We start from the raw sequence: 12,176 nt of genomic DNA on the forward strand, positions 1-12,176 counted from the left end.
AAGAAGAAGAGATGCCACAAGCCTCTTTCATCTCTGTTCAGGTCTTACTGAATTAAACTGTCAGGGAGGAAAGTGAAAGAATACTGATTCAAGCTTGAAATGTCAAATCTAATATACTTCATCTGTAGACTCAGTATGTTGGCCCAGTCCTGCTCTTATCTAATGGATCATGGTCTATGATGTTGTAACACTCATGGTTACTGAGGTTGTAGATTAAAACAAGTATCGTTCCCCCCTTTCTCTTCCCCATTCCCTGAAACAAACATGGACTCTGGTCTGGTCATGGCCTTAATATAGTTTTAACACACTGTTACTGTGCTGCCACTGAATCCCAATTTCTAAAAGGAGGCACAGAACGTTTTTTAGGAGATGCTCAGTAGTCCAAAATTAACCAAGGGAAGAACAATCTTAATTATAGGATATTTCTACTGGAATGCAGACATTACTTTTGAATGTATAGGACAACTGGAATTGCATCAAAGCAATGCTGCCTAAGAGACTTGGCAGGGAGCTTACTGGCATGGCCAAGCTAATATATTTTCTAATTAGTATACCAACTTATTAAAGGAAAAGTGTTATTTCTAAAGTACTTGAAATGTTTGCCCATGTCACTGTTCTCTATCCTTTTTAATGACTTCCTTCATAAAGTCAAACTCTAGCCCAAAACTTAAAACCATTTCACTGCATATTGTCCAAGAATGGATTCTGAATTAATTAACAGAGATGCTATAAGCGAGGATGCAGAAGCTCTCCTGTATTCAATGTCTAGAGGAGTTGACTCAGGCATCAGAGAAACAGAAAGTCCCAGTCCAGACGCACAAAATTCATAGCCTGTGGTCAATATCACATTGTACACCAAGCGTCTCAAGTTCATGGTCCTGTAGCAGGGAAAACGTCAGCAATTCCTGAGTTTTCTCCTTCTGGGGGACTCCACAGAAATCGCCACCATCTTGAATCCAGATATGGGGCCAAACTGGAGATGGAGAAAGTTGTAGGCCTACATGCACCCTGGGTGGAAGTCAAATGGGGTTACCGTGCAGGCACCTTAGAAGCTGACAGAATATCTGCCCCAGCAGTGGTGCATCCTTCCCACGCAGCACCCATCTGCAATCTAGTCATAGAGGAGGAAAAGAGAAAGACAAAATCATGAACACACTTTGGTTTTCCTACTGTGCCTCCCTATGTGCAGCTTACCACACCCTCGTGGGAGGAAAGGCAACACAGAGGATCAGCCAACCCTCTGTGTGTGGTCATCACTGTCTCCACTCTCTTCCTGGGCTAGGATGGCATCCCCCTTCCAATCTGAAGGTACAGGGTAAGTCATGCCTTTCACCATGGAGTGTGTCTGCTGAGCCCAGAACAACCTCCCCCCATGCCTTTTACTCTCCTCATCCCCAGCTGTTCTTCATGACTCCGACTCATCCTCCCCTGTATTCTGCTCATTTCTCAAAAATGACAGTGCTCACATACCACACGGCTGAGAAGGAGAGGAATGTGAGAATGACCACAGCAGCCACGGAGCCCAGTCCAACACCCACCATCTGTTGCAGCGTGAGCGACGAATCTGTGAGACAAAACCACACACTGAGCTCCGAGCACACCAGGCCATGGCCTTCCCAGGAGGCACATACCCAACTGTGCTCATTCCACTCTAACCCAAAGCTTGGCCTCATTTAACAAAGAATCCCAAGAATGCCCACAATGCCTTCATGCCCCCTGAGCTGGCCCTCCAAATGTGGGGCCTCAGGAAACCACAGTTTTAGGGTATTTCTGAAAAGGAAGTGTAAAACCAGACCAGAGTAAATTTATAAGGGGGAAAAAAGCTCATTTTAATGAGCGTACAAATACTACAAAATGTGTTGCTTTTTGTTGGTCTTCTCTCAAGTCAATTACCCTTGGTAGAATTTGTTTGGTTTTGTTTTAGATTTAAAAATATAGTTTACTTAAGAGTAAATTAAAGAAAGAAAGAGAAGGGAGAGAATATTCACCTCCTCAAGGTGGGGGAGGGGGCCAAAGCTAGGAAGCATGGCCACAGCCATAGCTCAAAGAGCACATGGCCACACCAGAATCTAGCAATGCAATGGCCCCACACTTGGTAGATTTTTAGGGGCAATTTTCCTTTGCACAGAGGAAAGTCATTCTGACATCATTTGAATTTTGGTTCTGAAAAATGATAGTTAGCTCTGGTGGTCAAAATATAACAAACAAATATCCTCTGTTGAATAGCATCACCTGTCATTTCCCCTATACCTCAATACAAGTCCCACCACCCTACTCTGCTCAGGAGGCTGCTGTGAAGACAAAATAAGAAAATCAAAGTGAAAGCACTTTGATAGACATATTTTCTATTTGGGGATCATTACAGGACAACTCCAGGGAGATCCCCAGTTATAAACTGAAAAACATCGATATTTGATTTGCACATTTGGGCCAAGTGACAGAGCATCATATTCTAGATTCGAGCAAAGGTTTCCTTTTAATTTGCAAACACTTATTTAGCACTGACTATGTGTCAAACACTGTTCTAAGCACCACAAAAATATTAATTCATTTAGCATCCTAACCAGCCTTCACACTGAGTACTATTATTATTCTCTTTTTACAGGTGAGGAGCCAATGCATGAGGTGGTTAAACACAGAGTCATTTTCCATAGCTAGGTTAAGAGCAGGGTGGTTCTACTGGAAACTCTTTAGGGTACTCAGCACCAGCAGGAGCAGCCATGAAATACATCTCATGCTAAAAAGTCCTGCAAAAAGTGCTGCCAGGAGACTTTCTAGAAAACATGGCTGATATGTTTGGATGCTTGTAGTATTCAGAAGAAAATGGCTTTGATACTTAAGAGATTATAAAATGGAAGGAGCAGCAGTGAGGGATTCGTAAATCAAATAGATAAGGGAGTAATTTGAATGACTAGATATTAAAACAGGGCAGCATCAGTATAGGAATAAATACATTGGAATAAAATAGAAAGCCTAGAAACAAAGCCAAGTATATTATATAATTTCAAAGCTTAAATACTGGAGTCAGATGTCAAGTCTTTATCTGAACACCGCCACTCCCTAACTATGTGACTCTGAGCAAGTTATTCAGCCATTTTGTGTCTTAGTTTCCTCACTGAGGAATGCTATAACAACATGAGAATGTTGACAATCCCACTCACCTTATAGGGTTATTGTGAAAATAAATGAGTTAGTACATGCTAGAATAATTTCAGGCACTGAGTAAGCAGTAAGTAAATGTCAGCTATTGTTAATCATTGTTGTTTTGATACTGCTTCAAATCATAGGGGAAATGATAAATTATTCATAACTGGTGCTGACAAAATCGGCTAACCATTTAGAATAAAGTAATTTTGATCACTAGAGTTTATATCATACACCAAAATAAAATCCACATGGATTAAAGACTGAAATTAAAAACTTAAAGAATTAGAAAATGTTAGTGAATATTTACCTAACTTTAAGATGAGTCAGGATTTTCTAAGCATTTTTTAATTTTTAATTTCAAAGATGTGGGGTACAATTCAGGGTTAAGTATATAAATGTTCATTATACAGATACCCTTGTTGACAAGGTGTACCCTCCCATCCTCTGGCAGAATCCCACTACTGCCAATCCCACCCCCACCCCTCCACTGGCAATTTCCCACTACTGACAATCCTTATTTATAGTATTATGATAATTGCTCAAGGTCCACTTATGAGTGAGAACATGCAATACTCAGTTCTTTGTTTCTGTGATAAATCACTCTAAGTCCATCCAGGTAAGCATTTTATTAACATAAAAATCTAAAAGTAAAAGAATGAGACATTTAACTACATTAAAAAGCATACAAAAAACTACCATAAGCAAGATTAAAAGGCAAACTGGATAAACTATTTGGAATAACAAACAAGAGGCTATCATATAGAGCAAGGGTTCCCAACCCCAGGGCTGCCGACCAGTATTAGGAGCTAGACCATACAGCAGGAGGTGAGCAGTGGGTGAGTGAGAGAAGCCAGCTCCGCCTTCTGTTAGTTCAGCTGTGACTTCAGATACTCATGGGAGAACGAACCCTATTGTGAACTGCACATATGAAGGATCTAGGTTGCATGCTCCTTATGAGAATCTAATGTCGCTGCTGATCAGCACAATAAATGTAATGCACTTGAATCATTCTAAAACCATCTCTCCCTGCCCCCCCTCACTTCCATGGACAAATTGTCTTCCATGAACAAATTGTCTTCCATGAAATCGGTCCCTGATGTTAATAAGGTTGAGGACCACTGACAGAAGTGTTACAAATTAATTTTAAAAAGTCAAAATGATAACAGCAAAATGACAAAATTCTATGAAAAGGTAATCACATATAAAATATAATTGCAAGCCGGATGCAGTGGCTCAAGCCTGTAATTCCAGTACTTTGAGAGATGGAGTTGAGAGGATTGCCTGAGCCCAGGGGTTCGAGAACAGCTTGGACAACTTGGTGAGACCTTATCTCTACAATAAGTAAAAAAAATTAGCCTGTCATGATGGCACCAGCCTGCGGCCCAGTTACTTGGAAGGCTGAGGCAGAAGGCTCACCTGAGCCCAGCAGGTTGACTGCACTCCAGCCTGGGCAACAGAGTGAGACTCTGACTCAAAAACAAATAAATTTAAAAAATTAAAATAAAAATATGATTGCAGATGATTGATAAGCCTTGGATCAAATGCTCTTATAAGTAATGAAAATATAAATTAAAATACTGAGATGCCATTTTTGTGTACTAAATTAGCTAGGTGTGTTTGTAAGAGAAACTACAGCACTGAAGATAGTGGGGGGAGCTGGTACTTTCCTGCACTGCTATTTCATCCAGTCTACTCAGTAATCCTCCCAACTTTCATCACAATTTTTTCTCTACATTTTTCCTTTATGCTATTACCCTCTATATATTTTAATCACTGATGATGAATATGTTGAAGATGACTGTGAATAGAGATCCACATTGCACATATTTCTGAATTTGATATCAACTCATTAGTAGTTGCTAATGAGTTGATACCAACAGTGCATAGTTACTTGTTTTTAAGCCTACATGCAGCTCTCATGCCCTCACACTGTATACAAGGACATTATTAAGTGTTTGCTGCAGTCAAAATTACTTTATGCCTGCCATATTTTCCTAACCAATTCGTGACTCCATGCAAGAAGAAAAGGAAAGCAATTTGACCTAATCAACTCTTGGGACTCTCATGCTGACTCCTAGGAATTGCTGCTGCTTCTACCAAGGAGAGACAAGCCATCACCGAACACTCTGCCTGGTCTTGACTTCCAAGGTGTCATCATCTACAATTTTGGTGACTCTTCCTCTGTACAAAGTCTCTTATTCTTTGCTCATCTCTAGTGTTCTTACAGCTCTTCATGATTTCTCAAAGATCACCTGCAACAGTTTATCCATCTCATTTGAAAATTGTATAAACCTGCTTGAATGTGCTTCATCCAATTTGGAAGACTTGAACCAAAGTAGGTAATTAGCTCTTCCCTTGCTTTTAAATATCCCCTCACAAACCAGGATAGAAGCTAAGTAGGAATTGAGGAACCTGATTTGCTCTTAACCATTTACGAGCAGGATCCACCCTAAGCCGTGGGAGCAACTATTCCTCCCTGTAGACATAGTATTGGAAAATAATATTTATTCATTCTGCAAAGCACCATGTGGGGTTTGGCTCCAGGCATGATTCTTGCTGGTAAACAGTTCTTGGTTATTTGTCTTTTTGTCACTCTGCACATGTACTCTGAAAGTCAAGTACACTCACGGGTGTAGCCACACAGTCTTCTTTAGGGACTTTCCTCATTAATTCCTTACTAAGGAAATTTGCAACTGGCCAACTTGAATTGTATTTTTTATAGCCTTGCCATCCTCTGGTTATCCTCCCTTTCATGGTCTCATGCCACCGAACCATGCTTATTTTTCTTCTGAATCACTTGTAAAATATTCTTTTAGAAATGAAAGTGAATGGTTCCTGTTTTATATCCCAGATCAGTTACTTATTCTTGGAGAAAGTAAATCCACTAGGACTACCATCCTCTTTATGGTGGCTCTCTCAAGAGAGCTAATGCTCAGGAGTGATGGGACCTCTCTGGGCTTATCCTCAACCATTTCATTGATGGAAATATCACCAGGAAGTTAGAATGGTCCTATGCCTATTCTCAGACTTGACAGCTTGAGGACTTCCTATGGGTGTGGATTTTTTTTTTCATGAATTTACACAGGCCTGGTCATTTCCTGAAAGTAGCAATTCTGTTCCCCAAATGGTAAAAATGATTAGCACTGTGGCTTCTATTTAATATGCCAAATTTCTCTTTGCTAATCTAGGGTCTTCTTATTCTTATCCAAATTCCCTTCAAAGCAAAATATGGCAAGGGAGATAAAAGTAGAAAACTAATTTAGAGATAAGTAATGTTTAGTAAATAAACAACACTGTTGTATTCAACTTTTATTGCAGTTTAACAAATTACCATAAACTTAGGTAGCTATAACCCATTTTATTAGCTCACAATTCTGTGGGTGGGAAGTTCAGACATACTGAGACTGGTTTTCTGCTCAGGGTGTTACAATGTTGAAATAAATCAGGAGAACTGAATTTCCATCTGAAAGGTCTAGAGAAGAATCTGCTTCTATGCTCTTTCAGGTTGTAGACTAAATTCATTTCCTTGCTGTAATGATTTGAGTTTGTCCCCTCTGAAATTCATTTGAAATGTTATCTCCAATGTGGTGGAGCTGAGAGGTGGGACCTAGTATGGGTGTTTGAATTATGCGAGTGGACTCCTCAAAAATAGATTAATACTCTCCCTTGAGGGTGAGTTCTTGCTCTAGAGGACTGTATTACCAGGGGGTAGCTTGTTATAAAATCAAGCCAACTTCCTAAACTCCCTCTTGCTTCCTCTCACCATATGATCCTTTTTGCACACACCCACTGACTTTTCCATTTCTTTGTCATTGTTTTGACCCAGCATGTAGCCCCACCAAAAGCATGCCAGATGCAGTGCTATGCTCTTGAACTTCCCAGACTACAGAATCATAAGCTAAATAAACCTCATTTCTTTATAAATTATCCAGCCTCTGTTTTTCTGTTATAGCAACACAAAACAAACTAAGACACTCAAAGTTGTAGGACTAAAATAGTCATTTTCTTACTGGCTGTCAGCTGAGGCCACTCTCAGATCCTACAGTCCACCTGTATTCCTTGCCACATGGCCCCTTCATCTTCAAACTAGCAGACTCCCTTTTCTGAGTCAAATCTATCTCACCCTTTGAATCTCCAACTTCCCCTGTCTCTGACCTCTAGACCCAGATTTAAAGAGCTCCTGTGATTAGGTCAGGCCCAGCTGGATGCTCTTCCTATTTGGGACCTTAATTAATCCTTCAAAATTCCTTCACAGAGACACCTAGAGGGTCTTTGAATGATTAACTGAGAGAAGGTAGGTATAGACCAAAGAACAAAAATGTGGGGAGCCATCTTAGAATTCTGCCCACCATAACTGTAAAGATTTAAAATGATTGTGCACATGCACATGTGTGTATAATATGTACATATGTATACATGCAAGGTTCATTTCTTGATGTAAAACTTCTCTGGTTTATTTAAATCCTAAGTATTAACCCACTATGCTTCAATTCCCAAAAAACTGACTGCTGGTTCTTGCTCTTCAAATGTTCTCCCTAAAGACTCTGAAATCTAGTAGGAAAAGACAAAACAAATGCATACCTATTGCTCTAAAGTAAGGCAGAATGGCTGAAGATGGGGAGACTCTATCCTACTTAGGAAATTTTAAAAGATTCAGGAAAGAGAGGGTATTTGGTTATAATCTTGAAGAACAGGTGAGATTGTAATAAGCAGAAATTCACAGGCAGGTGATAGGGCAATCCAGGTGAATGTAATCAAGCAATCACATAAGCAAAGACATTAAGAGGAGAAAGTATGAGCCATATCCAGAGAACAGCTGGCACATCAGTTTGGAGAAGAAAAAGAGATGCAATTATAAGGGTATGTTGGTGACAAAGACCTTGGAAGCCAGACTAAAAAATAATGGAGGACCATGGAAAAATAAAAGGAAATAATAAAATCAGCACTGCATTTTAGAAATCAGTCAGGTGGTAGTGTGTAGGCTGGAGTGAAGAAAAAAATCCTGAATTTGTTGGGTGGGAGATGAGAAAGGAAGATTTGACAGTTGTCCTTGCTACAGATATGAAGGCCTATGCTCAGGAAGTGAACACAGAAATAAAAATCAGGGATGCATGCCCAAAGTGCAAAATGTGGGCTAAAAGAGAAAGAGGAATAGTCACTAATGACTCAGACTCATGCTTAGGACTGGAGAATGATCCCTGATTACAGCTTATAGTCACCTCACATATATCAAATAACCTTGCTTTGTGACTCAAGAAATCATAGACGCATACTACTTTGTGGCTGGAAGGGATCTCAGAGATCCCGGAAAGAGGCATTGAGAACTGGCCAAGTTAAATATCATTTCAAAGACACTGAGCTGATTAGTAGCAGGACTCAGGCAAGTAAGTCCAAGTCTCTGCATCTTCCCTCAAACCTCGACTGCTGGCTTCCTGGTAATCATCACAAAGCTCTTCTAGGAGCAATGCGCAAAGGGTAAATAGCATTTGTCACTGGGCAAGGGCCAGAATGGGGCTTAGGCTTTGCACTAGTGAACTGGAATAATTTCAGAACTAATTAGAGTCCCAGTTCTCTCCAACTCACTTTCTGAAATGGCAGTCTCGAGAATTTTTTGAAAAATTAAACTACTTGAATACTCAACACAGGTAAATTTTATATGTAGATAAATATATGCTAGAATTGCCTTCAGAATTTCAAACTAACAGTGTGTTTTCTATTATCTTCCAGAGCTTTCCAGTGGTTTAAATTTAAAGGTTCAAACTCTTGGGCAACCCCTTCGGGTCCCCTCCCACTGTGGGAGTTTTTCTGCCCTCTTAATAAATCCTGCTTTCTCACTTAAAATAAAATAAAATAAAATAAAATAAAATAAAGGTTCAAACTCTCTTTGAATATTGACTATTAAGCTGCGGGGAGACAAGAGCAATGCCAAAAGCCACTTAGATATTTTCAAAGCAAAATCCTTCCTGCTAACTTAATCATGGCAGAATGACTGCAACCAGTTCTTTGGCAATTTCTTCTACTCAGTTTGAATGTTTTCCAACCATATCACACTGTTGTTGAATGGAGTGGATTCAGGAAGCTATTGTTTCTGTGTCTGGAAGCTTGCACATCTTAATTCTTCTGATAAAAGCACCTCGTTTCCTTATGAAAACACCATTCCCACTCCTAGATCCTTAGGGAATGAAATGGCAAAAAAGTTTCTGAATGTTGAAATGTGTGGTTGTTTCTCGTGGCCTTCACTAAACTACAAGAAAGGGAACTTGGCCCATTTACACACAGAAATGGAACAGCACACATGTTTGTTAAAAGAGAGGCCCTTGCTGTCTGGCAATCATCAGTCCAAGAGGGCTGACAGTCAAGGTAATTGACCTTTCCCAGTTAAAAAGCCAAGCCCTCTACCCTTGTTGAAGTTGGTTTGAGTAGAAATAAAAATATGGGAAATAAGACAGGGAGAGAAGCAGACAAATGGAAGAAGCCTAATTCCCCACAATACCCCTCTCCCACCCCCAAACATTTTCTGTACAGTACTCTCTATTGACAGGATAACAATTTCCTCATTGTAAAGTGTTATCCACTGGAATCCTCCTGAAAGCAAGGTTATACCAGTGCTTCCTCACCATGCCAGCCTATTGTTCTATGCCACACTGAGGTATAGAACAGAATATAAGGGGTTAAACTGATACTGTGGCCTCAGGGCAAAATTTCTCAGCCTGATACTAGGACTCATAAACCACAGGAAAGGGTCCAGAGTCCAAGGTCATAAACTTGACAAGGTTTCTGGCACTAGCTACAAACTAATGGAATTTCTGGGAATCAAATCCACTGGCTGGCTGCCTGTTGGTTTTAAAGAAATGTACTGTACTGCCAGGGAAATCCCAAGCCTGGCAAAGACCAGTGATTGCTTAAACCCTAAGGCAATTCCCTTGCCTGGATAACTGCCAATGTGAAGAAGGTTTAAGCTGTACAACACTCAGCAAAGATCCCTCTCACTGCATCTCTTAGGAAAGCACTGAAGGAAATGGACAACGGATGCTCTCCCAACAGGCAGACCCAAACCAAGTGACCCATTCTGCTATGAGGGGAGAGGATGCTTGCTTTTTCTCTCCAACAGGAGGTGATGACTGCTATGGGTCCCCTGGCCACTATATTATCTTTTCCTCCTTTCTAAATGAGAGTATTTATTATGGTTATCCAGATTCCCCTTTCACATCATATACTGTGGTTTGAGAATGGTTAAATTTGCCATTCAGTCATAGATTGCTTGCATGAGAAGCACATCTGAACTTGATCAAGAGGAAAGTACCATCCCCAGGATTCCTGGTCTTGGAATTGGATGCAGTAGCATTCCCATCTTTGAGTTTTCTTCTACTAGGGTTCCATTTTTTATTGTATGTAGGATAGCCCCATTTTGTTAATGGAGGAGATTTCCTTAATATTACATGTGTGTGTGCATATGCTACACACCCAAAGGGTAAGAGGAAGTAGACTGCTGTAGCTCTTGTTTTGGTCTGTCAACATGTTTTCTTGTGCCCCATTTCTTGGTGTGGATCTTGTCTCCCTTGCAGTGCAATCTTAGTGGAGATACTGATCACACTGCTCTCTCTACCCACAACTAGGCATGAGTAAGCATAAAATCAAGGTAGGTCAACCACCCTAGCCTATCTCCTATTTACTGGGATTCATCCAACTGATAGTCACTTAACCTAGGAAGAGTCTTTTTCTGAATCAAAAAACTTTCTGTTCCCATTGAAATTGCTAAGCTGGGGCAGCTTGCTATCCCCACCCATCACATATTTATAGGAAAAGAAAATAAGGCCAAGTAATGCTTAAAGACAGAGCAGAAACAGGAGACAGATAGAAAGGGGAGTCCCACTCATGGTGTTGAGTCCCAAGTTCTAGTTCCTGGAGCTCTTTGCCTAAATCTGTAAGTTCCTGCCTACCTACTCTCCCTCTATGTTTTTCAGTTGTGGTTTTTGCTTAAGCTGCTATGAATTGGGTTTCTGACACCTATGACCATTTAAAAAAGAGATCATCTCATTAACATAAATTTGATGCTGCAGATTGAACAGAAGAGAAATAAGAACATCATTCATAAGCAGAAAATGATTTTACCTTTTACCTGAGCCCAAACTGCACAGGAGTATCTTCTCACCTATAAAGGAAAACACAGCAACACACTTAACTAGGCGGCACATGGTGTCAGCTTAAATAACGTAGTTTAAAGGTTGAAGTCCTCCAAGTTTCATCTTTTTTATCTCTTAATGTGAAGTCCCATCCAGCTCTAATAACTTATGATCCAGCTGTCTATCACTAAGTGCTCAAGGGACTGGCATGGGTTGCAGGGACAGAAGTGACCCTAAAGATCACTTCTATAGGTTTCCAATGGATCTCAGAAATCACACACCATGGGCAAATGATGGGATTAGCAAAAAGTTTCATTCCCCTGGCCAGCGCTGAGCAACTGCATTGACTGTTTGGAGAACTGAGTTGAAAAGGATTCTGACATCACATCCAGGTTCAACAAGAATTAGACATGCATGAGAAATCCTGGTATACAATAATCCTCCACCTATCTGGATGACACTTGGCAGCCTCGGTTACCCAAAATGTATCCAAGAACCAAAAAGAAAGCAATAGGAACATATAATAACATTCATCCATGCTAGAAGAAACCTACAGACTCATTGTAATGAAATGCTTTCTCTTCTCTCTGTCACAATTACATGCATATTTACCTATTAGAAATGCTGGGGTATGCTGCATATAATGCTGGGGCTTGCTGCTATTCCCTAGAGGAAGCTGAATAGTGAGAGTTAAAGAAGGATCCCCTCAATGTCATTAGAAGATTCTCTCTCACATGGCAACTGGTTTTTATTTTATTTTTTTTAATTTTTATTTTTTATTGTGAAGTTGTGGGGTACAGTTAAGGGTTAGGTATACAATTGCGTTTCATTCAGGCACCCTGTTGATATGGGGTGTTTCCCCGTTCCCAGACAGATATTTGCTACTGTTAATCCAATTCCCCTCCC

At 40.3% G+C, this 12,176-nt stretch overlaps 1 protein-coding gene across 1 annotated transcript in view; it reads right to left on the bottom strand.

Annotated features, from left to right (window-relative positions):
• Positions 1–406: 406 nt before the first annotated feature.
• Positions 407–12,176, bottom strand: part of SUSD1 (sushi domain containing 1) — a 113,107-nt gene continuing 101,337 nt past the window's right edge. The window contains exons 15-17 of the mRNA XM_008068331.2: positions 11,260–11,299; positions 1,471–1,564; positions 407–1,111 (exon numbers count right to left, since the gene is read on the bottom strand). Of these exons, the coding sequence (XP_008066522.2) occupies position 1,111; positions 1,471–1,564; positions 11,260–11,299 (135 nt within the window). The 3' untranslated portion in view covers positions 407–1,110. The remainder of the gene's footprint in view (positions 1,112–1,470; positions 1,565–11,259; positions 11,300–12,176) is intronic.

Source organism: Carlito syrichta, unplaced genomic scaffold (assembly GCF_000164805.1).
Source record: "Carlito syrichta isolate Samal-C Ts95f unplaced genomic scaffold, Tarsius_syrichta-2.0.1 Scaffold310362, whole genome shotgun sequence".
Taxonomy (NCBI): domain Eukaryota; kingdom Metazoa; phylum Chordata; class Mammalia; order Primates; family Tarsiidae; genus Carlito; species Carlito syrichta.